Genomic DNA, 27,618 nt, shown 5'->3' with positions numbered 1-27,618 from the left:
CGTATCAGCATGCGATATATGTTAAGAGACAAGTTACACCTGTAGCTTCACAAGCACCTTTGAACTGTAACAGATAGCCTCGTTCTCACTTCTGAGGGCTATGTGTTAAGTGATGAGGTACAGCAACCTTGGTGATGAAGCCCAGTTCACTGAATCGAATGAGTCGAATGAGCCTACGAGAACCCTCTTCATGACGAAAATAAGATCTTGATGCGGCAGATCAAATACTGCCATTGGCGGACTAATGCTCGAAAAGTAGAACTAAAAGGCCATGGCCCGTATCATCCTGTCTACTACCAACTACCCGAACCAATGATGGTGCCCAGCTCGTTCTCATCTACACATATAAAGAGGGTCCCAGTGACTGAGGTATCGCCAGTCGTCGCCCTGAGTTCGTCCTCCAGTAGAGTATCTAGAGACTGATGACAACACAAGCGGACTACTCTTGCTCAAATTTCTGCGTCATCAGCCTTCAGAGGCTTCCTTCCGTAAATAGACCAGCTATCAAACATCAGCACGAAAGCTTCCAAGGCAAGGTGATTGGGCTTCACTCACACGTTGAAGTAAGCGTGGATCGTTCTATCCGACAGATCCCTCCGCGCCTCCATGATATGCACGAGGGCCTCCTCCCTCGTCCAGTTGTGCGCTCGCGTCAGGGGCGCCATCAGGAATCCCTCCCAGGCGAGCGAGACGTGCTCGTAACTCCACGCGCCGAGGTCCTTGTAGTGAGGGTCCTTGGGCCAGGTGTTTGTGGGCCACTTGTACTTGAGAATGTGAACGTCCTCGAAGCCTACTTCTTCCATGAAGTCCTTGAGGCGTCTCGTGTCCTCGAATGGACGGCCAAAGATCTCGGCGGCCGATTCCCAGAGGCGTACACTCTTCATGAGCGCCGAGTCGTCTTTGAGGGTTCCGTCGTCCGACAAGGGGACGATGTTACCCTCGTTTGCCTCTAGATATCCTCCGGGGTTCAAGTTGCTGTTTTGAAAACGAATGCGTCAGGGTAGACACTCTATTAGATGTGGTATGGGGACTCACTCATAACACTGCTTGAAGAGCTTCTTCCAGTTGGAAATACTCCACGTCATCATTCGACTATGGATGTAATCGAAACGATCCGAAAAGATCCAAGGTTCTTCGACATCGTCGATTTCGAAGCGGACGTTGGGCGGAACACTTTCCCCTGCAGTCAGCCTGTGATATTTCTCTTGATCAACTCGGCGCTTCTTGAAGGGGGGCAAACACACAAATCTGGCTGCGCGGCAGAAAGGTCGACACCGAGAATCTACGCCGTAATCAGTGAGGAGTCAACGCCATGGCCGTCCTATGCCTTGTTGTCCTTACCTCAGCTTCGGGATGCTCCTCGCCAAAGTCGATGGCCCAGATGCCGCTGCCCGTCCCAATGTCTAGGACCCGTCCGACCTTGGCTCCCGGATCGGTGGGTGGAGCGTTTCCCAGCCGACCTCGGAAAGTACGGACGAATAAGTTGTGTTGAACATCTGGCCAGCGGCCTTGTCAGTATCATGAGTTCCTGAAGAAAGAGGTTGGAGAGTACATACCAAGCCGCTCATTTTCTCTTTCGTCATTCGGGATCCAGTATTCTAGGCTGGTTAGATTGCGCTGCATGCTATCGTTATTGGCTGAGATATGGACTTACTGCCGTCCTTGTATTTGTGATACGTCCTTCCATTCTCGGTTCTATAATCGAGGATGGAGCTGCTCAGACTCGTTGTCGAGGAAGCTATACTCTTTTCTCATGGTGAGCTCTCCAAACTAATGACCCAAAATTGGGGACATGGCAACAATTACTCACCTGGTGGACGGAAGAGTTGTCGTCTGTGAACTAGAACAACAGTTGTGTCAGAGCGTGATGGCTATCATGTTTTGGTCGCATTACCTCCTCGGCCGCAATGACAACCCCGTGTTCGGTCTCAGTCTCGGGCTGAGGCTGAGCGGCGGGCTCGGGAGTCGGCACGCTGGCTGGCGTTTGGTTCGTGGCACTCATCGTATGATACCTTTTGCGGTTGATTTGCTCGCGCAAGATGGTATTGTAGTATGAAAATTAACACTACGATATGACTGAAGCATTTCAGTTCGACAAGTTCCGCCATTTCTATCGCTTTAGAATGTGCCATGTCCGTCTTGTTACCCCTCTCCTTGGCTGGAGACAATTATGCAGGTTTGCAACCAACAGACCACTTTCACGACAAGGGTCCGGCCGCGCGTGGAGACGTTACGTGCAGATGGGGAACAATCTGCGTGTTGGAAGGGGATATGAGTCCCGCGAGAGGCTTTCCAACGTTGGTAATATGACCGCGTCGTGACTGTTGGTTACTGGCAACCAACTGCTCTGTCGAAATACTAGTCCTCACTAGGAAGGAGCTTTGTTTGTGACGCGGCATGGTGATGCATCTTTTGCATTCAATAATATAACTTCTTTGAGCTTGAATCCCGTTCCATATCAATTTGTTTCTTTGGGTCGCATGTTGCGAATTGATGCCCCCTCCAGGGCCCAACGTGTTTTGTTCTTGGCTCATCCAACACCTTCCATTAACCCGGATACGGGATGCTGGCAACAGGATGTTATAGACCTTGTCTCTCGTGCGATTGCTGCACTTCTGTTCAGCGATACACTGTTCATACATTTAATACGACGAGGTATCGGCATCCGTACCTATAAAGCGATCGAACTCTCAGTCTAGTACTGGGGCTCCGAGGTACGGTAGTGTTGTTGTGTGCCATGGGGAGAAATATTATGTCATGTACCTGTAAGGAAGTTCGGTAGTTTCTACTGTGATTCTTTACGAGTGGCGACCTGCTAGTATCGTAGCTTGCTTGGTGAGATATGTCGAAGCCTTTTGTAGCCTGACGTTATTCAGACCATACCTCCCCTGTGTAGAAGCTAAGCTCTAAGGCTGAAGTATCAGAAAGCCAACGTGCCTTCGGGAATTGGCCATATTTAAACGGTTTCTTCGTCTCCAAGTCGGCTCCTTCGACTGGGTCGTCGATGTAAACACTCGCAGGGGCTAGGCTTTCCATAACTTCATATCTTGTCTCTAGATTAACACAGACTTCCGCAGCTTCCAGGGTTTTGTTACTAGGCCAGGTCTAGAGCAAGAGCAACTACTTTGCAGGAGATCGCCAAGCTTATGATTTGCAAGGAATACCAAGTTGAAGATCGCTAATTGGTTACTTTGGCGTTGACGAGCCGCTTAAGGTTACTTAAGTCCTTTCGAAAGTAGATTTGACTCACACCACGTCACCACTGGAACTAGAACGCTGAAAGCTTGCCTGAAGACACACTGCATTGATTAGTCCGTCTGATAGATCTTGTCGCTGATTACTTTCTGCAATATCTGCAGTACGGTTTCTGCACGATGGCGGATGATGTTATGGTACTAAATCTATGATAAAAGCTCCCTCTTCTTCTCAACATTAGGTCCATTATGATCGGGTACTACGCGTACCGGATGGGGCTCACCAACTCCCCCATTACCGATCCAGCAGCTACTAAGTAAACTTCGGAGCGATGTCCACAAAGCCGAAGCCCTTCTCCTGGCCGAAAAGACTTCCCTCCGCCTCCACGATTCCGCTGTAGAATCTAGCCGCGCCTGAGCCCTTCTCCTGATCCTGACGAATGCTTCTGATGGCAAGAAAGTCCCCGTTATCGAAGTACAACTTCCAGTCCTGGGCGTACGTCGTGTTCGTGACTGGGGACGTCCATGTAGTTGCGTTTCCGGGAGTCATCTTAAACCGAACAAGGTGAAGCCCGTCACCTGCCCGGATGGTGGCGAAGCGCAGTTGCTGACTCGGCTCTGCAGTATCCGAGTACCATATACTGGCTCGGATGCCACCTGAAAAGTTGAGCCCGAACCAGGTGAAGTTGTTGGGGCCGCCGACGCCGTGCTGGCGGTCATACCAGGTCAAGGACCGTGTGGGGTCGACCTCGAGCGTGGTTCCGTTGATGGTGAAGGAGCCCTGGGTCCTGCAGCTCGGCAGCGACCATTGCGTGGTGGTCCCGGTTCCCCAACGGTAGCGACCGACGCCGCCGTTGAGTATGACGGGCGAGGAGGCGTCAAAAGTGAGGTTGAATGCGTATGTGTCGTACTTACCCCACGTGTTCAATGACGAAAAGCTGTCATTAGAAGTGCTCTTGAAGGCAGATCCATCGACTTCAATGTCGAGCAGGCCATTCTTGATCGTCAGGTTTCCCTGCAGCGGCGCGAGGCCACCCGTGAGCCAGTAGTTGCTGGTGTGTTCGAGATCCAGGATTGAAGATTGGAAGACACTCTGACCGGTACCGGTTGGCACTTGCTGTGACATAATTGCATACTGGTGGTCATTGGAAGCTGTGACGAAAGATGCGGCCCAGTAGGAGTTTGTTTGTTCAGAGGCCAATTGAGACTCCTGGAAAGAGTAGAGAGTTGGCAAGTTCGACTAGATGGACTGTGTCTTAGCACTCATTTCTTTATTTCTTGTTGCATTAGATGTATCTCTGGGCATCATAAAAGGACGGCTCTTACCCCGAGACTGTCTATGCCCGTGGTATCGGGTACGATGTCGAACCTCACGGCGGAGGTGGCTCCGAGCAATAGTGCCCAGTAGCCGCTGCTAAGACGTCCCATTTTGCAACCGTTCTGAGGTCAAGGAGAAAGAGTGTGAGAGCCTCAGATGAAGGCGGTGAAGCTACCTGAAATTTGTTGGGTAGTGGGGAGTGGTAAAGTGAAGGACAGCATTGAGAAAGAAGAGACTTTTATACCAAGTGAGGTAAGAGTAAATACCTTGGACTTCTCAACTCTGAGTCTGGAAAGTGAATTGAGAGTCGAAAGTGCCAAGTAGTTTGATAAACTCTGGTTAAGTTCTCTGACGGGGCTACAGAGATTCATGACCTACAACCTCTATCCACAATCCAACATGGGCTTGTCGTCTTTCCATTGACAACAGGGTCATATGGACCAGTTTGTTACGGAGGCCGGATTTCAAACTCGATCCAACTCCCTTGATACGGCGATTTTAAAGCATGCTTGATGTCTGTCGTGAAGTAAACCCCGACATGCGAGTGCGATCAACGTAAAAATACGAGAGACGGACCTTTCCACTGGGGACGGAAACCCGGCGGACTACATCCCGTTTACCCCATCGACAGAAGCCGGAATCCTGAATCGGGCCCCCAAATGTACCGACCGCCGAGCTCGATGCCGTGTCTCTCCTACTGCTAGTGGCAATAGGCCATGAAGACGGAGTCGGCACTTGTGTATGAACCGTGAAGGGAATTGCGTGCCAATCTACCATGTACATAGCCACCCAAGCCACCCTCGTTTACAAACATCAGCCCGATGTTACTTAGACGCGTAAACTTCTAATAATTCCCGCTATATTGTTTGATTATGTATATTATATTACAGTAGTTGATGGACTGCTCTGTGTCGTCAGAGCTGCACCTAACCATAAGGCAAGACAGAACAGTTCACTGAGCCACGGTGTAGTCGAAGAATCTCATGCACAGCGTCCCAAGTTCGCCATGTTCCTCCAGTCCGAACTGCAGTCTTGATGGCCGAGCTACATGCTATAGCCCGAGCTCTGATCAAGTTTTGGACGAAGTTCATCCGTAGAAGTAAAGCATTGTTCGACAAGTTTCGGTGGCAACCAGTGGGAAAGACTTCCCAAAACGGACTTGGTTTCCCGAAGGTTGTGGGGCTTCCCGTCGATCTGAGAAGCGCTCCTGGAACTTTGACCTGGAACACCCCTTTAGAAGCCCCTATCAAAATGAGAACTCAATGACTAGTTACCCCGGATTATTCCAGCTGGGACGAATGCCATCCTTGGACGTGATTTCCCGTGAACACGTTGATGAAGGCCTCCCAGGGCCCCGAATCCCGCTCAGACATTTTGATGGCACTTGTTCCTGTGAGGCGCGTCAATCGGAAAATCCCTAGAACCCAGCGGACATTTCCAACAGCTGGGCAGAGTCCAGAATCTCTGCGGACTTTAGGGCCCAAGGAGTTCGCGACGACGCCGACATTGTACGTGACGTTGCAAGTGGTGGAACTTGCTCCATCGAAATGTCCAAAAACGGTAATTCGGTATCGAGCCACTTACATCGGGACTGTGTTGAAATACCAACGATGATGCGAGTGAGGTTTCCCATATCTGAGCATTCAGAGATCACAGACATTCTAGCACAGCTCTTTTGATACATTTTATTTGAAAGCACTTCACTTTAACCACCATGACTGATCAACCCTTTAAAGTCATCGTCGTTGGCGGCGGACCGAGTGGCATCACGGCGGCACACGTGTTGCAGCAGGCTGGCATCGACTTTGTCGTTCTTGAGAGGAGAGACAGCATTGTCGATGATGTTGGCGCCAGCTTGGTCCTCAGTCCTGGCTCCTTGCGTGTGTTCCATCAACTTGGGATCCTCGAAAATCTAATGGAAATTGGCAACACGCTGTCATCAGGCACAGGATTCACCTCCGACGGCCACAAGTTCAAGCAAAACCTGATTGGCGACTACATGATGAAGAAGTAAGTAGTCAACTACTGCTCGTTCTCAATGCGTAGAAATCCCATGCTAACAACTGCTGCTTACAGTCACGGCGCAGGCCTCACCACATTCCACCGTGCCCACCTGATCCAGGTCCTCTACGACACCCTCCCCGAATCAGCAAGAGCGCGCTACTTCACCGGAAAGAAGCTCGCAAACATCGAGTCGACCGAGAAGGGCGTCATGGTGACCTGCGAAGACGGCTCAACGTACTCTGGAAACATGATCATCGGCGCCGACGGCGTCCACTCCGCCACCAGACGCCAAATGCGCAAGCTCGCCCTCGCCGAGGACCCCAACCGCGACTGGGATCCGATCAACCCGTACAAGATCCAGTACCAGTGCCTGTGGGCATCGTTCCCGCGACCCACCGACGCCGGTCAAGGGTGCGAGACGCAGAGCAAGGACAAGTCCATCATGTACCTCACCGGCAAGGAGAGGGGCTGGATCTTCCTCTACGAGAAGCTTACAGAGCCCATCCCCGAGAGGATCTCCTTCACGCCCGAGCAGCTCGAGGAGTACGCCGAGCGGTTCGCCGACTGGCCCGTCGCGGAGAACATCACGGTCAAGGACGTCTTCAAGGAGCGGTACAGCGCGGGCGGCGCTGGTCTCGAGGAAGGGATCTGCAAGAACTGGAGCTGGGGCGGGCGCATCGTGCTCGTCGGCGACGCCGTGCACAAGTTCACCCCCAACGCCGGCCTGGGCTTCAACAACGGCCTCCAGGACGTCGTCGCCGTGTGCAACAGGCTGCAGAAGCTCACGGCCAACGGCAACAGCCCTTCTCCCGACGACCTGCAGAAGCTCTTTAACAGCTACCGCGAGGAGAGACACGTTCTCTTAGAGAAGGACTTGGACGCGTCGGCGCGGTTGACGAGGTCGCAGGCCTGGGCGTCGACGTTTGACTGGATCATGGCGAGATACGTCATGGCGTTCTCGTTTGTGCAGAAGATCTTCTTCACGCTCAACATGTCTCCGTCCATTCAGAGGGCGAAAGTGTTGGACTTTGTACCGGCCAAGGAGGTTTTCAACGGCAGATACAAGTGGTTGACCCCTTTCCCGAGCGAGAAGTAGTTTGAGGCGTTACGTCCGTTTTCTTTTGTTATGCCGGTTATTTTGTTTCAGCTTATTAGAGCATGTTAATTTGAGCGTGAAGCCGGAGTTGGATACATAGATGGGAACGACTAGAATTTGTACGAATAGCCGCGATAGAGAATCTGATTTTCCCCCTCAAGCTCTGCATTATCATCTATGACTTATATGGACAGCGTTATCACTTTAGAGTTGCTAGCCATTGAGCCAAAGCTCGCTGAATCAAGTTTCCTTCCACCGTGCCTTGGTAGTATTTCTGCAACTATGTGGGAGGCAATGACTTACAGGACAGAGTCATGGGACTCGAGGGTAAATGCATCACACTTGCTATTCTCTTCTGACAGACGTTCATTCAAGGCCAGGACTCGGATCTATGCCTAGACTAGTGACGTACGGAAGGAAGCGAAACTCTAATTGATGGGGGTATGAAAGTCGGCAGTTGTTAGAATACCACGCCAAGAAACCGGACAAAAGTTTACCTTCTGAGGCTCTGCTATTAGTTTACATTGTAAAGAAGGGACAAGATTAGACAGAATTGCAGGTTAATTCGACATGTTGGGGGTCAGACCTGTCGCCTTTTACGGTTGGAAGCCGAAAGCTCAGGAGCGGTTCGTAAAGTTGGGCCCGAAGGCTCGATACAAGCAAGGCTGGGATCGTCGTAGTTCATCGGACAATTGCTCCGTCCACAGTGAGTAATCATCCGTGATGGAAGTCAGAGACCAAAGAAAGGACACTATTTCCCTGATCTTTCGGACGGAGTCACGGACACCGAAGCCGGGCGCGACAGTCGGCGAACCTTAGCTCCTCATCGGAGACGGCGGCCCGGCGGATACCCTGCCTCCTTTCGGTAGGAATTTCCACTCTGACATCCAGGAGCGGAATCTCTACTGTATCGCCATGCCCACCGATACGTGTAGTCTTTGAGTGACCGATTATGAGTTGCCGTCGTTTGCTCAAGTTTGATTGACCTTGATGGTTGCACACTCCTACAGGCTCTCACAGACTCACGCTACGTTTCCACTCATCTCCGTCTCTGGTTTCCAGGCGCATACTTATGCCCATCTCAACATCATGTGACCGTCCTACGGGAGCTGTCGCTGCGGCAACATCAAGATATCATTCAAAGGAGACCCCATAACTACAGTCCGTCAACACCCGACATACCACGTTCTCCGTGGGACTTGCACACCGTCGATAGACCCCGAACCCAGGCCGCCTGCCGCCTGCCGCTGCTTCGACTGCCGCCAAGTATCCGGCAGTGCCTTCGGTGTAAGTGTCTTGGTCCCAGCCGCAGCCTTCGCGTGTGACAAGGTCACGCCGACGAACTACGTCAGCACGCTTGACAGCGGCAACGAGGTCGTCAACCACTTTTGCGGGACCTGCGGCGTAACGCTCTGGGCTGACGGGACGTCTTCCCCGTTCAAATTCGTCAAGGCCGGTGTTTTGGATGATCTTGCCGCACTGGACATGTCGAAGTCCGCTGCCAAAATATATACCTGTCGACGTGCCTGGTGGTGTTCGGCTTTGAAGGTAGCGCAGCAGAAGGAGAAGATGTAGGACACGGATGGCACAGCGGGAGGGAGGAGGGGCTCTTTATCAGTGAATTTGGCTACTATACCCAGTAACTTCATTAGCTTATTTATACAGAGTATACATGAGGAACGGACTCAACGGAGGTCTCTTCCACGAGTGATCCACTTGCCGATCTGTGAGGGTCTGTCGGCCCGCGCCGATGGGATCCCGCGCGGTTGGGCAGATGCGCGGGCAAGCTAACAAACCTCGCATGCAGCCCAGGAAACTCGTTGGTCCATCGTATGCAGTCCCGACTTAAGAAAGGCATATCGCGTTCTCCTCAAGTCCTCTTACCTTCTCAGCCATGGCGTATTCCTTGCTTCGATGATGCTCTCTGGCAATGGTTTCTACGACCGGCTGAGGCAAACTTTCCCCAACCAACAGCTTGACTTCATCCTTGAAGAGCCCCGCGTCGCCCGGAGAGAGAGCATGCAACCGAGTTGATTTGAACTAGAATAGAAAGAATCAATGTGTGAGAGACCCGAAGCTGGAGTTCCCCTTATCATGGCGATCACCTCCAACTCCTCGAAACGTGGCCCTCCCACATCAATCGGCCAACCTGAGTATTACACATCATGAGGCATGGGACGCTTCCCATCGCCGTGGAGGTCGAGCAACCCCTCCCAAAGACAACGAGAATTGGTAATCATGTCTTTCGACGGCGTAACACTTATATACGATTTTACGGAATGCCAGAGCTACTGAACCACAGAGGACAAGGTATCAGATGCTCAAAGTTCTTGGAAATCAGGAACTTAGACAGCCTTACCTCGAAAGTCATTCGTAGCTTCGCTTGTGCCTTGACAAAATCCCATCGCCAACCCCGACTTCGGATCTGATCCCGTTGCCCCAATGCCTCCATTCGTCTTCACAGCCTCAAAAACAGCCCTCATCACCGGGGGCGCATCAGGCATCGGTCTGGCCGTCGCCAAGAAATGCCTCGGCCACGGCATGAAGGTCCTCATCGTCGACAACAACGAGGGCTTCCTGGCCTCGGCACAACGTAGCTTGGGAGAAGACAAGGTCTCAGCCGCCAAAGCAGACGTCAGCAGTCTCAGGGACTGGGCTCATCTCAAGAAACGTGTCGACAGCGATTTTCAGGGTAGGATATTTGCCTCGCTCGATGTGACCCTTGCGCCCTGGTACACAGACATTCTAACAAACCTCGCCAGGCCGCATCGACTTCCTCTTCCTCAATGCCGGGATCCAGCCTTCTTCCGCGTGGGACGACCCCTCGACCTTTCAAACAATCTTCAACGCAAACCTCTTTGGCGTAATTAACGGCATTTCAATCTTTAAGTCCACTGTCTCATCATCATCATCATCGCCCTCCTCCTCCACGGCCATCGTAATCACCGGCTCAAAACAAGGCATCACAACCCCCGCCCCCCCCCGGCAACCCAGCCTACAACGCCAGCAAATCCGCCGTCAAGCCCATCGCCGAACACCTCTCCTACGACCTCCGCGACTCTTCTCCCAACACCAGCGTTTTTCGTCTCGTGCCCGGATGGACGTTTACAAGTCTCGGGCGCAGCGAAGAGAAACGCACGTCGGCAGAGAAGCCTGCTGCTGCGTGGACTCCGGAGCAGGTTGCCGACTACTTGGAGGCCAAGATGGCGAAAGACGAAGTTTATGTGATTTGCCCCGATAACGAGGTGACGGAGGCGATGGACGCCAAGAGGATGCTCTGGGCTGCAGAGGATGTTGTTCAGCGGCGGCCGGCACTGAGTCGGTGGAGGAAGGAGTACAAGGAGGAATTTGAGGCGTGGGCGAGGTCTTGAGTGCGGCGAGTACGAGGGTAATTCGGGACTGTCTTCAAATTTAAGTGGTCATTGAAGAGAGAAACGACCGGGGTTTAGATCCGTCGACTGGATTCACCACAGAGACGTGTTGTATGTCTTTTCTCAAGACGCGAAATCGAGTATACACGCGCACACATCACGGTCTCTCTTGAAAGAGTAGGAGTGTCGATTTCACAACGAATCGTTTCTTCCAATAGCAATCCTCAGCTGCGCTACACTATGTCTATGTTAAGTGGGCGACAGAGACCTGCCGCGCGAGCATCCGTATAGTCTTTCCAATTTTTTTCTTCAAACCGTATCTCCTGCCCATAGAACTCGAATCGCGCATCAAAATCAGTCTCTACAAGCCTCCAACGGCGAATACGATACTCACTGACACAGTGGGCAGGCCCTAAGTACCGCGCTGTTCGAACCCGGTTGGGAGGGTAGGAAAACTCTTGGTCATTTTGCCGATCTCTGTATGTTCTCTGAGACTCGTCAAACAGTACTGCAATCTTGACTAGTAAGAATGGCAGCCCATCATGGGAAATGTCTGAAACCTCGTACACTAGCTTGGGCGAGATCGGCCGCAAGCATATCGATACCTCGACCAGATGCTCTGCGGAGAAGCCCCTCGGGAATTCCCAACCATCTGGCATGTCCGACTTTTGGACTTCAGACTCATCTATTAAGAAGTCCCGCGGCCCTGTTTCGTCGAAAGGAATCAAGATGTCGCCAAATTCCATGTCGTGAGGCGCCAAACCATACTCTTCTTCCACGCTAGTAAGATCGTCCGGACCGGCATTATTAAGAGAGTACGGTAAAGGATCCAGCACAACCAAAGCGAACTTTTGTAGGATGCTACCAATCAATGTGAGTAGCAGTCTTTGTTCCCTTCAAGGGACTCCGTATTTCAAAAGCCGGTCCTGACTGTTTTGTACAGCTTCCCCATGAGCGTGTGCAAAGGCCAACTGCTAACGTAGTGTTTGGCCTCTGACACAACGTCATTGCCCTGTAGGATAATTGCAAATGATGCCGTGACCCTTAGACAATGTCTAGGTGTCGCGCATCGGTTGAGGATCGGCTTGAGGCATAAGAGTGCATGTCTCCATAACTTCTCCCCCTCGACTAGTTCTCGCGGTAGCGTCAGAATCTGTCGGGCACTCCTCCCATACAGACCACCACGAATTGGCGACCACGTAACGCGGAGTTTCTTCTGCTTAGCAGAAAATCTCGTTGCGAGGAAAATCAGTTCTGAAGGATCTAAATCCGGATAACCACCTGGCACCTGGAATGTCTTGCTGTGCCTCTAGGACCCAGAGATTCTCTTTCTCTCTGGTACACAAGATGTCATCCGAGTGTGGTTCTGAAAAAGGACCTTCAGTTTCCAAGCCGCCCATCTTATCGGAACAGCCAATCCAAGGCTTGTCGCCGCGATCTGTTGAGTCCAGGCGACTCATATGGAGGAACTCGCCCGACGCCAATCCCAGCTGTCGAATCCCAGACCAGTTAAGGACCCAAGACGGATACTCGGCGTCGTCTAGGCTCCTTCCAGCAGCCGGGCCAAACGCGAAAAGATGTAGAATGACCCGGCTTGCCGAGAGAGCGCTTTCATTGATCAATCTCTCAGCCAGCCGGCGATACATTTCCTTCCAGCCGATCTGGTCATACTGGAGATCGATTGGTTGTTCGTTCAGGGGTAGGAAGCCGTATAAAGCTGCAAGACTATCTCGTGGGTCTGAGTACTTGGCCTTATGGAATCCCTAGAGCAGTTCTAAGAGGTCATCCGTCACATCACACCGTAGCAGATGTCGCAAATATCCCAGGTTGCCCTGAGTTAGCAGGCGACTCTCCACCAAGTACCAAGCTGCTCGGAAGCGTGCGTACTCAACACAGTGCTCTCCATAACGCAAGACGGCTCGATCTGCAAGCTTGATCTCTTGGATGACCCATCTTCGGCTGAGCCATGGCTTTTGCGTCAGCATCGTCAGGCTATTGCAAAGATCCGTCTTGTAGGACTCGGTCGCCGTCGAGAACGCCTGAACCATGCGTATGTTGGCAAATGCCACCACGACTTCATCGGCATCGACGTCGCCAAGCCAGACGTGCACCGTCTCGGCGCACTTGTAGATCTCGCCCATCTGTGGGAATCTGCACCGCCTTATCATTCTCATCCTGTTGGTCGATGCACAGGGCGCCAATCCAGAGGTACAGCGACTCGTCAGGATCGCGCAGGTATCGCAGAATGCTATCGACGGTCGGTGTGATTCTCAGCAGCGAATCCTTGTGCGTGATGATATCGTCGCCAACACTGCTTTGATGAATGACGAGGTCGACGGAGAAATCGGGCAGACCCCGGGTGCACGATACGGCAGAGTAGTTTCGGGATGTGTCTCTGCTGCGAAGCTGCTCCCGCCGACTGTATTGGATCATAGAACACTGCAGTTGAGATTCGAATGAGCCTGCGGGCTGGAGAACGAGCACGCGTGTCGAGTCTGGGTGTTTCAACGGTTCGTAGCTGTCACTTCCATGCTTTTGAGAGACTCGGACTGATGTCGCAAATGTGGAATGAATGCATAAAAGGACTACTTTAGGTATCAGGTTTATTGGTGCTCAGCCGGCTAGCTTCTCTGTACGGCACCGCAGAAACTCATACGATTCAAACTTGCGCCAGCCCGTCACGAGATTGCCAAAATGAATAGCACACCAAGGTAACAACCTACTCTACTTCAACCAACTTTATCAACCTTTCCTAAATCAATTCATCGTTTCGATACGCTGAAGCCAGCTGAGTGTCCCAGATACGCGATGTAATATCTCATCAATTTCTTAGATTTGAATAATCTAGTCTGGTATGTCTTTTGTAGTACCCATGCGGAGAACAGCTTGTGCCACTTCTTTTTGACAGCCGCGTGCCCGTGTATACGACGCGTCAAGCCTCTCTTAGTACCAAAAACTCGCTGGACTCCGCTCCTCTTTAAAATTTCAATTTTGAATAAAGGCATGTATTATCCAGAAGATGAGTAAGATAGCGGGAATATGGACTAGTTGCATTTCGGTACGATGTGAGTTTCTATGGTAGTCTCATACCCTAGGGTATATCGAAGGATAAACCACCTCCAAGCAACCTCACTGTCGGTTGCATCACATTTCACTCCCTCCACTTCGAAGAGCGTTGCCTACCACTTCAAGTCGGCGAAGACATGATAAGAAAGGTCCTCTCTTCTGTACCCACATGGTTCCAATTACAACCCCAAAAGTCCCATCTCGACCTTCCCCTTCTTCACACTGATTTGGGCTGCTCGCAAACTTGCGACCCTCAACTTCGGGACGCGTCGCCTCATCTCGAGCCTTCTGTTCGGGGCCATCCTTGAAATTCCATAGCAGGGCATTCACCATGCTGGCCTCCTACATCATTGAGGTGCGTGTTTTCCTTCCTCCCTGGAACACCTGGAGTGCAAGACCGAGCTGTCCACGATTCTGACCCAAAACACCCATCATAAACTCCCTCTCACTCTGCAAACACCACATACGACCATACCCATTGGAAAACTCGGGATCCCGTCCGCTCTCCCATAGATAAGCCAATGAGGGCCGGATTAGTAGTTGGGTCGGTGACGACCAGCGAATACCTGGTGTTGTATGTCTTTTGCTTTTCGTTTTCTCTCCCGCCTTCAATTTTTGCTCTCAAAATCCCCCGATATCCACTTCTGATGTTGGCTTTTTGGAGTGGTTGTCGCTTTCGACGAATCAAAAGTAAGCGCTAGTCTGTGTTTGGCTATTGGTCGGGGAGACCTGCGACCCATTGGATTGGATTGGATGGCCGGCCACTTTAGCCATGAGATTGCACGTGCAAGAAAGCTGACATGCGCAAGCAGGGAATAAGGTAAGAATGACTTTGCTCCCTCCCCCCCAAAAGTCTAAATTCCCGCTTGCCTTTCGGTGGACTTGCGTCATGGACGGTAGTCCCCACCACCACCACCCCAAATGACATTATGACCTTGACTCGGGGATGGGGGACCTCTTCGATCCTGTTTGGTCACTTACACAGAAATGACGATAGTACTCCGTAGTCAGAGTTTCTCTTTACATCATGTATCACAGTCATGCAGGACGCAAAATGTTGGACAGCACAAAGGTTGGTATGATTGATGCAGTATATGCCTGTGTACATGTGTATTCTCCATGACCCGTTTTTGTCGGGCAGTGGAAGACTCTCCTTGCGACTCCTACTTTTTGGGGGATGGTTGGTGGTGTTCTTCGTACAATCGGAGTGGGAACAGAAATTCGGGATGGGAGGCTAACACCACCATAACACCACAAATCTGAACCTGGTAAAAAGAGAGAGTAGATATGCGCGTCAATTCGATGCGGGTGTAATGTGTGTGTGTGGTCCAAAGGTATCATGACGCTCGCGGCCGGGACAAACCACGTAGACAAAACAAAGTAAAAAAAAGGAATCCTTCCCCTCCCATTGTCCCCTTTGGGTGAAAAACAAACCAGCATCCCGTCTATTCCAAATGCCAAACTCCAAGATTCGCCAGGTTTGGAGGGACTTCTTCTCATCCTTGACTGGTGAGGACCCCCAAACTCCACATTATGACGGCTCGCCCTTGTTCCGCCGTCCTCAACTCCGTTCGACCAGGCTTCTTCTGATGCTTCTTCGGGGGTATGGTACCGTTTTCTCCTGCCCAGCAAGATTTCAAATTTTCAAACATCATTGCGCGCTCTGAGACCTCGACCGGTTGCCGCGTCGATTGCTGGATCGCGGAGTGCTATTCCCCTCCCGCCCCGCGCCGGCTCTCACCGCATCAGTGTAGCTAGGTATCGGTGGGTGCGATGGTCCGGCCGCAGCGGCTGCCGAGGCGCCTCGACTCCGATTAAGAACGCGGATCAACGGCGTATTTTCGCTGTCTGTGCTGTTCCGACGGCTGCCGGCCTCCGAGTGGTCGGGGCTCGTGTACTCGGGTGGCGGGTTCAAGGCGTCTTGAAGCCCAAGCCCTACGACGCTTTGCCCTTCGTGCCCGCGATTGATGCTGCTGCTTGGCTCGCCGCCCTCATCGTCGGACACAAAGTGCGTCAGGGAGATGTCAGTCGGGCTTCTTACGGGACCGGGGCTCCTCGGTGGAAGTACTCTGAAGTTTCCGCTTCTCGTCCGCCCATGTTGAGGTCCCAAGCCACTTTGCGAGTAGGACTGTGTCTGAGAGTGCCCCCGCTGCTGCTGTCCGCCGCCGCCGCCGCCGGTGCCTGTGTATCCGTCCTTGCGTCCAGCTTCGAGCAGGATATCGCCCTGTTCGGAGCCATACGGTGGCGGCGGTGCCAGGCTGCCCGTCATGGGGGCAAGACCCCATTTCTTCACGTTGGCCTCGATGAAGACGAAGCCGGCCTGGCCAAAGTTGACGTGGACGATGCAGGGCCCGTTGGCACCGATGGCAGGGAAGAAATTTTGCGACTTTACACCGTGAACGGCATCTTCCAGCTTCTTACCATTGCGGGTGAAGAAAATGGTGCCCGTTCGGGGACGATAACCAACACCGATAACATCGCCCTGAACGAACTGAGGTCCGTAGGGGGTTGCGGCAAATGGCTGGTTGCAACGGCGCTGGCCTGCTGACAGGTATGCTACGGAATGTTTGTGGAAGCCTGGATGGTTAGCGTCATGCGGTTGCAGCGAGGGGCTGGAATGCCATATACCTGGTAGCCTGAACAACGGGTACGGTTTGGTGGCCATGCCGATGCTGAGGAGGGTATTCTCGGGCTTATCGTAGATCTTGGCTTCCCAGTAGTAGACCTCGTTTTGCTTGGGCACAGGCAAGTTGCTCATGACGGTGCACTCAGAGTCGAAGAACTCAATCTCGGTGCGGCCTTCGACGAAACAGTTTGCGATTTCCAGCTCGGGTTCAAATTCCCAAGCAGAAACACCCTTTTCTTGAATGGCGAGGTATTGCGATAGAGAAATGTCGGTTTGAACGGATTCGGGGGGGTTCGCTTGGATGAATGCTACAACGGGGGGTTGGTTAGTCGTGTGCGGATATCGCGGTAAGGACAATACGAAGGCTGCCTACCTTTTGCCCTGAGGTACTCGGTCTTCTGCATATCGTCCATAGACTCGAGAGCCTCGGCCTCCTCCCGGGCAAAAGCCTGCTCATCGTCGTATTCGCCTGGTCGGCCGATGCGATCGAGAAAGATGCGACCACTGGCCGTGTATCTGAAGAAGTAGATGACGAGGAAGATGAGAGCGATAAGGACGGCGGAACCAAAGGATGAAAGCAATCCAATGACAACGCCGTTCAGCGCCGATGATGGAGCTGAGGGTGCCATTGTGGGCAAGCGACGACGTTTGTCGATGGAATCCGGTCAATCGGTCGGCTGTCGTTCGTGGGGCGGTGGTGGTGGACTCGTGAGTAGAGAGGTGGTGAGGTAGGATGGATCGGTCGAGAGGAGGGACGGCTGGCGTCACCGCCGCGAAAGCAGCATTCGCGGGCGAATCGACACTCGTGAAGCAAGCGATGAGAAGGAGAAAGGCGACAGGCGAAATAAACTGGACACGGCAAAAAGAATAAAGGAAGGTCGTCGTCGACGGACGGACGGTGCGAAGAGAGAGAGAGAGGTTGGTTGGGATTGAATGAGATGCGAAAGAGTTGGTTGTTGGTTTGGGACAAGTTGGGTTGGCGCGGGCGGGCGGCGTAGGCGTGAGCGTAAGGTGAGGGTACGGTAGGCGTACGGGGTGCTGTGGGTAGGCACGCAGGTAAGGCACGGTAGCGTCGGTCGGCAAGGTCAGACGAGCGTTGTCGTCGTCTTTGGAGTGAGGTACCTGGAGGTGAGGTAGCAGCGCAAGTACTGCGTAGGTAGGTAGGCGGTTGTGCTGTGCTGCGCTGTGCACCGCTACGACGGTGGAAGAACAGTGAGCAGGGCGAATGGTTGCGTTGCCACAGTTCTCCGACTGACCCAAGTCGCAGGTCGATGGGGCATGGGCTGCTCTTGTTTGTGGCGGGTCCCCTCTCTCACTCTCACTCTCAGTCTCTCTCTCTCTCTCTCAGCTGGGCGTGGGACGCAGACACCTTGGGTAAAGGTACTTTAATATAGGTAAGCAGGTAACCTAAGGTAAGGTTATGTAGGCGGCAGCGGCGCAAAGGGAGTCGGCCGGGTTCTCTGCTGCCCGGGCTACCCAAGGGGCGATGGATGACTAGGTACCGTAACTAGGCACCTTTTACTATCGAATAGCAAGGTGCTTTAGTTAAGGCAAGGCAAGGTAGATAGATAGGCCCCGTTCACGTAGGGAGAATGGGCCGGGGGATCAAGTATCCGAACGATACCTTGGAAAGCCTAGAGGCAGCGTAAGGTAGGGAGAGATCATATGGGAGAGAGGAGTCCAGTTCAGAGTTGGGATGGAAAAAGAGGGGGATGAGGAAAAAAAAGAATAAAAATAAAAGCAAGGTGTGAGCAAAGGGCTGCACACGCAATCCGGTGGTTTGGTACCAAGTATGGGTAATGCGTACGTATCCCTCGTTGCGTGTGGTGGTGTCTCGAGGTAAGTTTCTTTCTGAAAAGCAGGTCAAGGTAGATTCAAGCTGGACCGTGGACAACCAGGTCTAAAGGGCAATAACAAATCAAGCGAGGGCTCAGACGTTGCCGATTCCCGTCAATCAATCTGTCAAGAGTTGACTTGTGTCTAACATCAAGTGAGGAGAAAAGAAGAAAAAGAGAAGGATGGAACGCCGAGATGTCTACATCTACATCTGCATCTACATCTACTGTGTACGTACCGATAGTCATTGGCCAGGACTGCCTGCTCCGGGAAGAGGTCACTCGCAACTGGCACCGCCCGGGACTGCAGGACGAGGAAGACGGGGTCACTGGAAAGTAACAGCACCAAGAAAAAAAGGTGCATCCGTACGGGAGACGACGGCACAAGGCGCAGCTGGACAGGGTACAAGCGGGTCAGGAGCCACAGTACGCGGGACATGTCCGGATCTTGTTAGAGATGCGCTACCGTTTTCATCGCTGCTTGGTGCTCGAGTGCTAACAGGTGGCGGGGGCGAGATTCGTACTGCGGAGTCGCCGTTCTCAGTCAGGTCCCTCAGAACCAAGGTACCCAGGCAGGTAGATGACGCTGACTGACGGGTCCCAGCTCCATTCCCCGTCCAGCATCTCCCATCTCCGTCTCCTCCCATCTGGAAATCTTGCCATCTTCGGTACCTGGTCGTCCTATGACCCCACCCGCCAACTGTTGTGTACCTGCGCCGCAAAAGTGGGCTAACAAGAGCCTTGGACGTCTGTCACTCACTCACTCAGTCATCCAAGGTATCCATAACCTTCTATTCCAACTTCCAAGGTTCTTCAGGAACAGATACGTATCGTTCTTCGTACGGACAACGCACGTGCTCTGAGCGGGCGGAGGTTTGGAGGATCAAAGACGCACAACACCCCCGAAGGGCCCGATGAATCTGCAGCAATCGTCCGTCCGGCAGCTCTGGAACCACCTACCGGAGGAGACTGACGGGAGCCCACCGACCATGCCCGCATCGCCTCCTCACCTCACCGTGTCCCCTTCACCGCGAATTTGCTTGGAGGAGGGAGGATGCAGCCAAGCGTGCGGAGGTTGTGGGAGGCTGGCAGAACATCAGCCAACCACTGCATAACTGGGCACCTCTACTCCATACTCCGTACGCCGTCCCCAGCAGGCCAAATACCGGCCCACGACTTGCTTTCTTCTTCCTGCTCAACAAGTCTGCGGGGGTTTGTGCAACCTTTATTGACTACTGGTGATGTTCCCGGGGGCACAACATCTACAAAGCACTACGGCCTAGACCTTGACCAACTCTCCCTTGCTTGTCTGCTCAAGCCGTCCGGGACCGTCCACCAAACACCCAAGTTCCAGCGCCGTCGGCAGCTCCCCTTCTCGAACACCGTCTCTGCCATTGTTTCCGCTATCAGCATACTTACTCGCAAGACGCGACAATGGCAATGGGGAACAACGATGGACAGAACACAGCGACAGAACAAGGCATGCATTAACCACCCGTCCGGGCGGTTAAGCCTAAGCCATGCTAGGTCAAGGAAGGACCAAACCCACCCGCCAACCCGCCAACCCTAGCCCCAAAGTTCAAGGACCAACGAGGCAGCGTGAGCCCAGGGGCCACTGGAATGGCAGGGTGGCTGGGCAGGGCCTGGCGCAGCCCGCTAGTTTCAACTCACAACAAGAGATTCGCATTGCGGTTTCATGCTCTGGCCGTCTCTTTGTACCACCAAAAAAAGACGGGAGTGGCCCCTTTCGTCTCGAAGCCGCCGGCCGTGCTCAGCCGCAATTCCTCCCTGCCCCGTACCTACAGCCTCCAAGCAGCATTGAGGTTCGGAGGCGAGCAAAGGGAATCTTGGTGTCTCATTATTTACTCGACTAGCCCACTACCGCGGGTCAAGAATGGCATTTTCTTTGTCTGCGTTCGGGAACGAAGCGATGAACAACGGCGGCCCTGACGCAAAATCCATTCTCCCAGGGGCTAGCATTTCTCCAATGGCCGCGACCGTCGTCCAGGACTTCCAGCGATACGACCCCATCCCCCCCCGTCCCGTCACTGTAACGCGCAGGCCATCATCATGCGCCGTATTTCCCCTTTTGCATCCGACTTCTTCATGCTGCTACCGATCCATCCATGCCCCTTCCCTCCTCATTCCTCTGAATTGCCCGGAGACGGTTGCCCACGCACCAGACGCCCCAAGCTTTTGGTAATCCTTCCCGCTCTTTCGTATCTCTCGGCACCCGGCATCGTCAAAATCTGAAGGTAGGGTACGTTTCCAGCGTTGCCCCCTTTCCTGTCCGTGATCGGGTCCGAGACCTCCGTGATGAGAGAGCTTCAGGGACGGCGAGGGAAGATTGCTCCTAAACCAGAAAAAGAAAGAAAATTCCTGCTCACGGCCCGCCGCCAGACTATTGTCAGTGCCCCATCGCATTCCCACCATTGACGGACACCGGATACCTGTCAAGTTCATGTCAGAAGTTCCTCCAAACGGCGCCGCACCCGAACGCCTCCTCTCCCCGTCTTCGCTGGGCTGGGCTGGGCTGGCTGGCGGCGCGCACAGTCGCTAATCGGGGGCACGGGGGTTGTCGGTGTCGGTGGGAGTGGATTGCGTGCCTGGTTTCGTGGTTTGTCCGCTACCTACGCTGCGATGCTACCTTACTCAGCACGTCAAACTTGAGAGTTTTGGGGCGCATTCCGACTTCGTACCCCCCGTGCCCCCCCGCCCGTAGGGCCGGGTGGATCCACCCTGTCCTTTTTCGACTCCACTTTGCTCCGGTGCGGGAGATCGGCCGGACGGGAGACATGGTAAACTCGTGATCCACTTTTCATCTACCTCCGAAAACCACTTTCCTCGCGCCGCACCCCGTGAAGGGTTCTTCATCGTCCGAAACCTGAACAACCACGACGGCGAATGACTGTGTTCTGCAACAACTGCAGCAATCACGTAAGGGAGGGTCGCATCGAATTTTTCACCATGACGAGGGACCTTTTTCCAATCTGTTACTGCTGCTTGTTTGTTCTGGGGTTCGACATCAAAGCCGTAGATTGTCTGGCGGTAAAGTTTTACCATCCCCCCCCCTGTTAGTACCGAGACCAACGACCACCGCGGTCCCCGTCTTGTTTGCCTCTACGTTCTGTGAATCACCCACGTTGAAGTTTCCAAACGCATTTCGCTGTTCTTGTGTACCTCATTCACCCTGTAGAGTCACTATAAAATATGAGTGTGATTGACGCGAACCATTCCAGACGGAAGATCAAACCACAATCGCCTTGACCGAAGGCCGGTTCGTGAGTCGGTGGCAGCAACTCATCTCCTGTATGTGAGACTCATCCCAAACTCACCTCCGATGTACTGCTCTGCAGTGAAGCTATTTCCGATACAAAAGTGATCCACCCCTTCCTTTCTATCCCATCTCCGATACATATTCACCACAGTAACCCACGCCGCCAGCGCCGCAAGGTCCCTGGTAGAAATACCCCCATCTCCGGTATCCCTTCTCTATACTACATTATAGCACCTCTTATCCCTTTTATTTCTTCTTCTTCTTCTCGCAAGCAGGTCAGTCAGCTCAGTCAGTCACCACTTACCTAGCCAGTCACCTAGCCAGTCAACTACCCAGTCAACTACCCAGTTACCTACCCAGTTACCTACCCAGTTACTTACCCAGTTACTTACCCAATTCCTTTCTTTACCCCCCCCCCCCCCTTTTCATACACCATCTATTCACAATGGAACACAACAACGACCGCGAGGACAACAAGTCCAAAAGTAAGAAGCCCAACCGCAGACCACGAGATAAACGATCCACCTGCCGCCACTTCCTCGAGGGCCGCTGCACCTACGGCAGAGAAAACTGCAACTTCCCCCACAGAGACGGGGAGCTGCGGCCCGAGATGGTCGCTGCCGCGGCCCAGCAGGAGGAGGAGGTCGCGCTGGCGGAGGCGAGGTACAACGCCAACGCCCACGCCCACGCCCTCTACAGCAGCACCGTCACGTACAATAGTGGGTTGTACGTCAACGGCCACTACGTCAACCACGGCCATTACACCAACAACGGCCGCGTCAACAACAGCCACCACCAGCTGCCGCCGCCTCCGCCTCCGCCTCAGTGGATGGGATATCGCATCGCTAATCCCATGCCCAACGCCCTGGGCCGGCCGACGTTCGACGGCACGCAGGAGGAGGCGACGTCGTACTTCGACTCGCCGCTGCCGCCGTACGCTGGGCCCTCGAGCCATGCTGGACCCTCTCGCCCGCCGCCGGGATACGGCCCCCCGGAATACGGTGCTCCGGTACCTTACTACGCGCCCCCGCACCACCACGGCAGACACGGCCACAGCCACGCCGGTCCCTCCTTCCCGCCGCCGAGTCTGCCCTTGCCCTTGCCCGGCCCGCCGCTCGATCCCATGGGCATGAGCTGGCGACCCACCCACCAGCCCAGACCTCTCGGCCCGCCCCCTGGCTTCGGCCCGGGCCCGTCAAACGCCCTCGCGCCCCCTCCGGGCTTCGAACCCGCACTCGGACCGGGGGCTTACCCCCCTTCCCCCTCCCCTGCCCCCCCTAACCCTCACCATGGGCTTGAGCTGGCGTCTGCCGCCGTCGCCGCCTCGCCTGCGCCTGAAGAGGCCCCCGTCCCCAACACCGCTCCTGCCGCAACGGTTGCAGGCCCGGCTCAAGACCCTAGTACCATACGATGCTGGTACGGTCTTGGCTGCAAGAGGCCAGGGTGCCATTTCCGGCACGATGGCGGCCGCGACGGGCACGTCGTCAATGGAGAGGCCAGCGGCAGCGGCAGCGCCAATGCCAACGGCGACGGCGACGAGGGCTACGAGGGCGACGGCGACGACGTGAGCATGAGCGAGTCGTCAGGCTCCGTATACGTCCCGCCCCCGCCCGCGAGCGAACAGTACGCGGCGGCCGCCCCTCAGTCTTCGCCGCGGCAGCTGCCGGATTCCGTCGCCGGCGATGCCACCCCTCCCTCCGTTGGCGGGGACGTCACCTCTTCTTCCGCTGCCGGCGATGACACCCCTCCCTCCGTTGGCGGGGACGTCACCTCTTCTTCCGCTGCCGGCGACGTCACCCCCCCTTCTCCGGAGCATACCTCGGAGGAACACTCTGCGGAGGAGGGGGAGGGGGATGCGGAACAGCCTGCCGCGGAAGAGGAGACTCCCGAGGCGGAGCACCCCGAGGAGGAGAAGAAGGAGGAGAAGAAGGAGGAGAAGAAGGAGGAAGAGGAGAAGCAGGTCCCTGCTCCTGCCGATGCTGCCCAGCAGCCTGCCGCCAGACGTCCTGGGCCCGCGGTCGTTGACGGACGGAGTGCCTGGGGCTTGGGTCTGGTCAAGGCCGACGGTACGCAGGAGGCTGCCTGAATTCCTCTTCCTTCTCGCTCACGCCGGCAAAAGCACCGTACGCGTATCGACGCGGCGGCACTCATCTCGGGGACCGTCGGAGTGGCGGTACCTGTCTGCTTGCCACCGCGCCATCGTATCAGGAGGTCGAGATCACCCCCAGCCCTCCCTTCCAGGATTGTAACGAGACATTCGTTTCTGATCGTCTGAGATGATGGTGCCTGGAGCGAGAGCCGACGAGCATTAAACATCGACCACGACCACGACAAACTTGATCAGACGCATAGGAAGCAATCGACGACGCAAGACACCAAGTAGAGGCGTCATTGCTGAGATTTTTCGAGTCCGGGAGAATGACATGGTCCGATGGAAACCTGACGTGCTCTGGAGCCTGTGCCCACATGAATACGATAGAGAGACGAAGAGAAAAGAAAAAAAAAAGAGCGAAAAAAGCCACGAGTAAGAGGAAAATAAGAGGTAAGTGAGGAAGGCGGAGGAAAAGACACACGACAAACGGCGAGGAAAGGGTCGTATTGATCTTGCCTCCGACACTACTCGACCGACCGCAAGCCTACCGAGGGACGAGGGACGGCTGTCTAGCCCATGATTAATGAGAAGATGGGTGAGACAGCCGGCCGTTATCTGGTGGTCGGTCGTGTACGGGGAAATCGTGTACGAGAAAAGAGAGGTCGCAACGAGGAGACTTCGGAAACGACTCCAAACGATGAGCCTTCCTCTATGGTGTAATTATTCGGAGAATACTATAGAGGAAGGCCGATGAAAATGACGCGAGACGAGGCTTTCATGTAGAGGGGGTAAACCACTCCTGGGCGGTGAAAACGAGGATTGGGTTATGAGGTATTGGGCAGCCTTCACCATCGTGTCGGGCCCCGTCAACAACTCAAAGTCTTAACCCAAGACGACGACTCGGATAGATTGCCCTGAGGCATTGCAGCAGATTGGGTCACGGTTGCATCCACGGCGTAAACTGGTCAAGATAGGAAAGGATAGAACATAAACTGATCTTTACGCTGGACAAACAAAAACATGCATTGATGTGAGTCCCGATGTCAACGCTCTACACCCGACTCCATGCGCAAAGGAACGTCCTTGGAGCGTCCGCTGGGTAATCTGTATTTTACAACGATCCTTCATCTTATTCGATCTTCTGGGCTCCGTCCCTCCTACAGCGCCAACAGCGGCTGCTGCTCCTCCGCTCGACGCTGGTCTCCCCCGTGCGTTTCCCTCTGAGCCTCGTTCTCACCCTCCTCCGTATCGTTGTGTCCTGAAGTCTCATTCGTCTCGTCATTATTCTGGTTTTCTGTGTTGTTCTCAGGGTTGGCCGCGGCCTCTGCCGCAGCGGCAGCAGCAGCCTCCGCTTCCTCCCTTCTCTGACGCTCGGCGCGGGCTTCGGCTTCAAGATGAGCAATATGGCGCTCCGCAACACCTGGTGCAATACTAGCCAGGAAGAGAAGACCAGCTCTCTCGAGCCGCCGCACTTGATCCATCAACCAGTTCGCATTGTCGTGTCTGCGCTGAGCTACCAGCCTGGCAGCTGCTCGTGTCGGATCAGGTTGACCATCGCGTCCAACCACGGCCTGGTCGTCTCGGGGACGGACAGGCTCATTGACATTATTCGGCGCAGCTAGGGGTAGCAGATTCTCCATGTGACGTCTGACTGGTCCCACAGCCTGGTCAAAGTAATTGTTTAGAAGTCCAGTGTTCAGAACAAAGATGCTGATCGCGATTGAAATCACAGTGATCCACCTAGACCAGCCGGCGTTAGGCGAAGTAAACCACCACACAAAGAGGGCAAGCCTAACTACCAGCCAAAAGTGCGGCCACACTTGCGCAATGAGCGGAGCGATACCCGGGTTGTTGGGGTGGGCAGGCACTGCTGCTGCGGCAGGCTGTCCCTGAGGCTGATGCATGGGCGGTTGTGCCTCAGGCTGGTGCTGCTGCTGCACCTGCGGTTGAGGTTCGGCTTGATGTGCTGGTTGCTGTTCTTCGTGATGAGGTGGTGGAGTTACAAAGGCTCCTGGCCAGGCAACATGTTGAGGGCGACCTCGCATTCTCGCGAGCGCAGAGGCGGTTTGGTGAAGGGTTGAGGTAGTGTGGGGCTGCCCTCTTGGAGTGTAGTACGAGTCCGTGGCGTTGTTGATCAATAGAGCACGAGGACCTTGAGGCGAAGACAAGATATAAACCTCAGGACCGGACGGTGCTTGCTGTTGAGCGTTTGTAGAATGTCTGCTGCCGCCGCTGACTGAGCGAGCGGTAGGATCAGGGGTAGGCCGCCTACTGCTGGCTCTGGATCCAGGGGTTGGGTAGTAAGGAGTAGTGACGCCAACAGATGAGCCTCCATTGGCAAGAGATGTGCTTGAGGCGCTCCTCTGCATCGCGTTGGTCATGGCCAATGTTGCTTGGTTGCTGTCAGCGGCCCTCAAGATGGTCTGGACGTCAGCAGTGGACAGAGGCGTCGAGGTGCCTTGACTGCCCGGCTGCTGAACATTCAATTGGCCGCCGAGGAAGGTCTCGTTGACCGTTACGCGATACGTCTGTCCGTTCGGCATGAGGCCCTCTCGCACATACGTGTGCCCTTCAGGATTGCTAAGCGGGCTCGCGCGTCCACGAGTGGGTTCCACAGGGTTGGGGACCGCCGCCGGTGTGTCGCCAACGCCATGCATACCCATAGACGCTCTCATAGCCTGATTCTGATTGATCTGCTGGTGGGCCATGGCCCTGTTCATAGCCTCACGCTGAAGTCCGTTCATCCAGGCCGTCATGCTCTGGTGCTGTTGCGCCTGCAGTTGCTGGAGCTGCTGCAGGGTCAGGTTCGCTGGTATTTGGGGTGGTGCTGGGAAGGGCATAGGGTTCGATGTCGGATGCAGAGGCGTTCGTCTGGTAAAGGCCGCAGCTGTAGGCTGACTGCCATGATGATGGACGTGTTGGGGTTGACCGGTGGTGCCAAAAGGGCCTGCAAAATGGGCAGTGGGCGGCGCCGGGCTCGACCCTCGAACAAGTGCCGGTGTCGGAGTCGTAGAGCGATGCGGTTCTGCGACGTCTCGGAGCACGAGGTGAATCGTCTGCTGGTCGGTAGTGCGGATCTGTCCCCAAGTCAGTCAGCGATGGTGTGCAATTGTCAGCAGAGCAGGGGGACTTACGACTTCCTCACCGAGGACGGTCAGGAGAGTGTCCCCATCCTGCGCCAAAGGCCGGCCCCGGTAGATCAATCGCTGCTGGGCATCGGTCGGCTTGAGAGGAAGCGCTTGTCGAATTTTCTCCTTGAGCTGCCGAACCGTCGTGGTGGCCGCGAGACCAGGGAAGACCAAGGGTCGGCTAGACGTGGCAGCGGTGGATGGCGACAAGACCTGCAGGTTTACGGACAGGTGTTCAGAAGTAGCCTCTGGCGCAGAGGGCGCGGCGGAAGACGAGGCTTCAGAGGCCATGATGAGGCCTATCGGTCATGCCACGCAGAGCGCGACGCGGCAGCTTCGTCTGATTGTCCGCGGGAAAGGAGTAGTGGTGTATGCGCAAGGAAACGATGCTCATGTCACCGTGTCGTTCGTAGACGGGGAAATTTAGGACATGTGTTGCTCTCCGACTGCAGACTCTCCAGCTCAGGTACGGACCCGCTGGCCTCACTAAAAACGTGGGTACGTAGTCTGTCCCTGGGACCCGGAAGGCCCGATCCATGCACGCTGTCCCAATCGGGCGGGTGGTGACAGCCCGATTATGTAAGCCAAAAGATGAGATGCATCTGATCCTC

At 54.4% G+C, this 27,618-nt stretch overlaps 11 protein-coding genes across 11 annotated transcripts; 4 read left to right on the top strand and 7 right to left on the bottom strand.

Moving 5' to 3' along the window:
* Window positions 1–449: 449 nt before the first annotated feature.
* CABS01_01373 (uncharacterized protein) lies at window positions 450–2,002 on the bottom strand (the record flags this gene model as incomplete). The annotated part of the gene is made up of 9 exons (XM_060534753.1): window positions 450–501; window positions 556–975; window positions 1,036–1,173; window positions 1,245–1,282; window positions 1,342–1,496; window positions 1,557–1,598; window positions 1,655–1,745; window positions 1,811–1,840; window positions 1,895–2,002. 9 exons carry the CDS (start codon window positions 2,000–2,002, stop codon window positions 450–452), a joined length of 1,074 nt encoding a protein of 357 aa, XP_060397942.1.
* Window positions 2,003–3,507: 1,505 nt separating this feature from the next.
* On the bottom strand, window positions 3,508–4,622 carry CABS01_01372 (uncharacterized protein; the record flags this gene model as incomplete). Its single annotated transcript, XM_060534752.1, has 2 exons — window positions 3,508–4,434; window positions 4,521–4,622. The coding sequence occupies 2 exons, from the start codon at window positions 4,620–4,622 to the stop codon at window positions 3,508–3,510; spliced, it is 1,029 nt and encodes a 342-aa protein (XP_060397941.1).
* A 1,604-nt stretch (window positions 4,623–6,226) lies between these two features.
* On the top strand, window positions 6,227–7,612 carry CABS01_01371 (FAD binding domain-containing protein; the record flags this gene model as incomplete). Its single annotated transcript, XM_060534751.1, has 2 exons — window positions 6,227–6,522; window positions 6,589–7,612. The coding sequence occupies 2 exons, from the start codon at window positions 6,227–6,229 to the stop codon at window positions 7,610–7,612; spliced, it is 1,320 nt and encodes a 439-aa protein (XP_060397940.1).
* Window positions 7,613–8,182: 570 nt separating this feature from the next.
* On the top strand, window positions 8,183–9,187 carry CABS01_01370 (uncharacterized protein; the record flags this gene model as incomplete). Its single annotated transcript, XM_060534750.1, has 2 exons — window positions 8,183–8,318; window positions 8,775–9,187. 2 exons carry the CDS (start codon window positions 8,183–8,185, stop codon window positions 9,185–9,187), a joined length of 549 nt encoding a protein of 182 aa, XP_060397939.1.
* An 867-nt stretch (window positions 9,188–10,054) lies between these two features.
* Window positions 10,055–10,983, top strand: CABS01_01369 (short-chain dehydrogenase/reductase; the record flags this gene model as incomplete). Its single annotated transcript, XM_060534749.1, has 3 exons — window positions 10,055–10,304; window positions 10,375–10,475; window positions 10,573–10,983. 3 exons carry the CDS (start codon window positions 10,055–10,057, stop codon window positions 10,981–10,983), a joined length of 762 nt encoding a protein of 253 aa, XP_060397938.1.
* Window positions 10,984–12,746: 1,763 nt separating this feature from the next.
* On the bottom strand, window positions 12,747–13,416 carry CABS01_01368 (uncharacterized protein; the record flags this gene model as incomplete). Its single annotated transcript, XM_060534748.1, has 2 exons — window positions 12,747–13,124; window positions 13,240–13,416. The coding sequence occupies 2 exons, from the start codon at window positions 13,414–13,416 to the stop codon at window positions 12,747–12,749; spliced, it is 555 nt and encodes a 184-aa protein (XP_060397937.1).
* A 1,671-nt stretch (window positions 13,417–15,087) lies between these two features.
* On the bottom strand, window positions 15,088–15,390 carry CABS01_01367 (uncharacterized protein; the record flags this gene model as incomplete). Its single annotated transcript, XM_060534747.1, has 1 exon — window positions 15,088–15,390. One exon carries the CDS (start codon window positions 15,388–15,390, stop codon window positions 15,088–15,090), a length of 303 nt encoding a protein of 100 aa, XP_060397936.1.
* A 310-nt stretch (window positions 15,391–15,700) lies between these two features.
* CABS01_01366 (ssh-4) lies at window positions 15,701–17,304 on the bottom strand (the record flags this gene model as incomplete). Its single annotated transcript, XM_060534746.1, has 2 exons — window positions 15,701–16,983; window positions 17,049–17,304. The coding sequence occupies 2 exons, from the start codon at window positions 17,302–17,304 to the stop codon at window positions 15,701–15,703; spliced, it is 1,539 nt and encodes a 512-aa protein (XP_060397935.1).
* A 4,928-nt stretch (window positions 17,305–22,232) lies between these two features.
* CABS01_01365 (uncharacterized protein) lies at window positions 22,233–23,873 on the top strand (the record flags this gene model as incomplete). Its single annotated transcript, XM_060534745.1, has 1 exon — window positions 22,233–23,873. The coding sequence occupies one exon, from the start codon at window positions 22,233–22,235 to the stop codon at window positions 23,871–23,873; it is 1,641 nt and encodes a 546-aa protein (XP_060397934.1).
* Window positions 23,874–23,991: 118 nt separating this feature from the next.
* CABS01_01364 (uncharacterized protein) lies at window positions 23,992–24,255 on the bottom strand (the record flags this gene model as incomplete). The annotated part of the gene is made up of 1 exon (XM_060534744.1): window positions 23,992–24,255. One exon carries the CDS (start codon window positions 24,253–24,255, stop codon window positions 23,992–23,994), a length of 264 nt encoding a protein of 87 aa, XP_060397933.1.
* Window positions 24,256–25,036: 781 nt separating this feature from the next.
* On the bottom strand, window positions 25,037–27,298 carry CABS01_01363 (ubiquitin family protein; the record flags this gene model as incomplete). The annotated part of the gene is made up of 2 exons (XM_060534743.1): window positions 25,037–26,956; window positions 27,014–27,298. The coding sequence occupies 2 exons, from the start codon at window positions 27,296–27,298 to the stop codon at window positions 25,037–25,039; spliced, it is 2,205 nt and encodes a 734-aa protein (XP_060397932.1).
* Between the last annotated feature and the right edge of the window lie 320 nt (window positions 27,299–27,618).

This window comes from Colletotrichum abscissum (assembly GCF_030869225.1).
Source record: "Colletotrichum abscissum strain IMI 504890 chromosome Unknown Scaffold_3.1, whole genome shotgun sequence".
Lineage (NCBI taxonomy): Eukaryota > Fungi > Ascomycota > Sordariomycetes > Glomerellales > Glomerellaceae > Colletotrichum > Colletotrichum abscissum.
The sequence above is the reverse complement of the archived record's forward strand: the minus strand, read 5'-3'. Positions and strand labels throughout refer to the sequence as shown.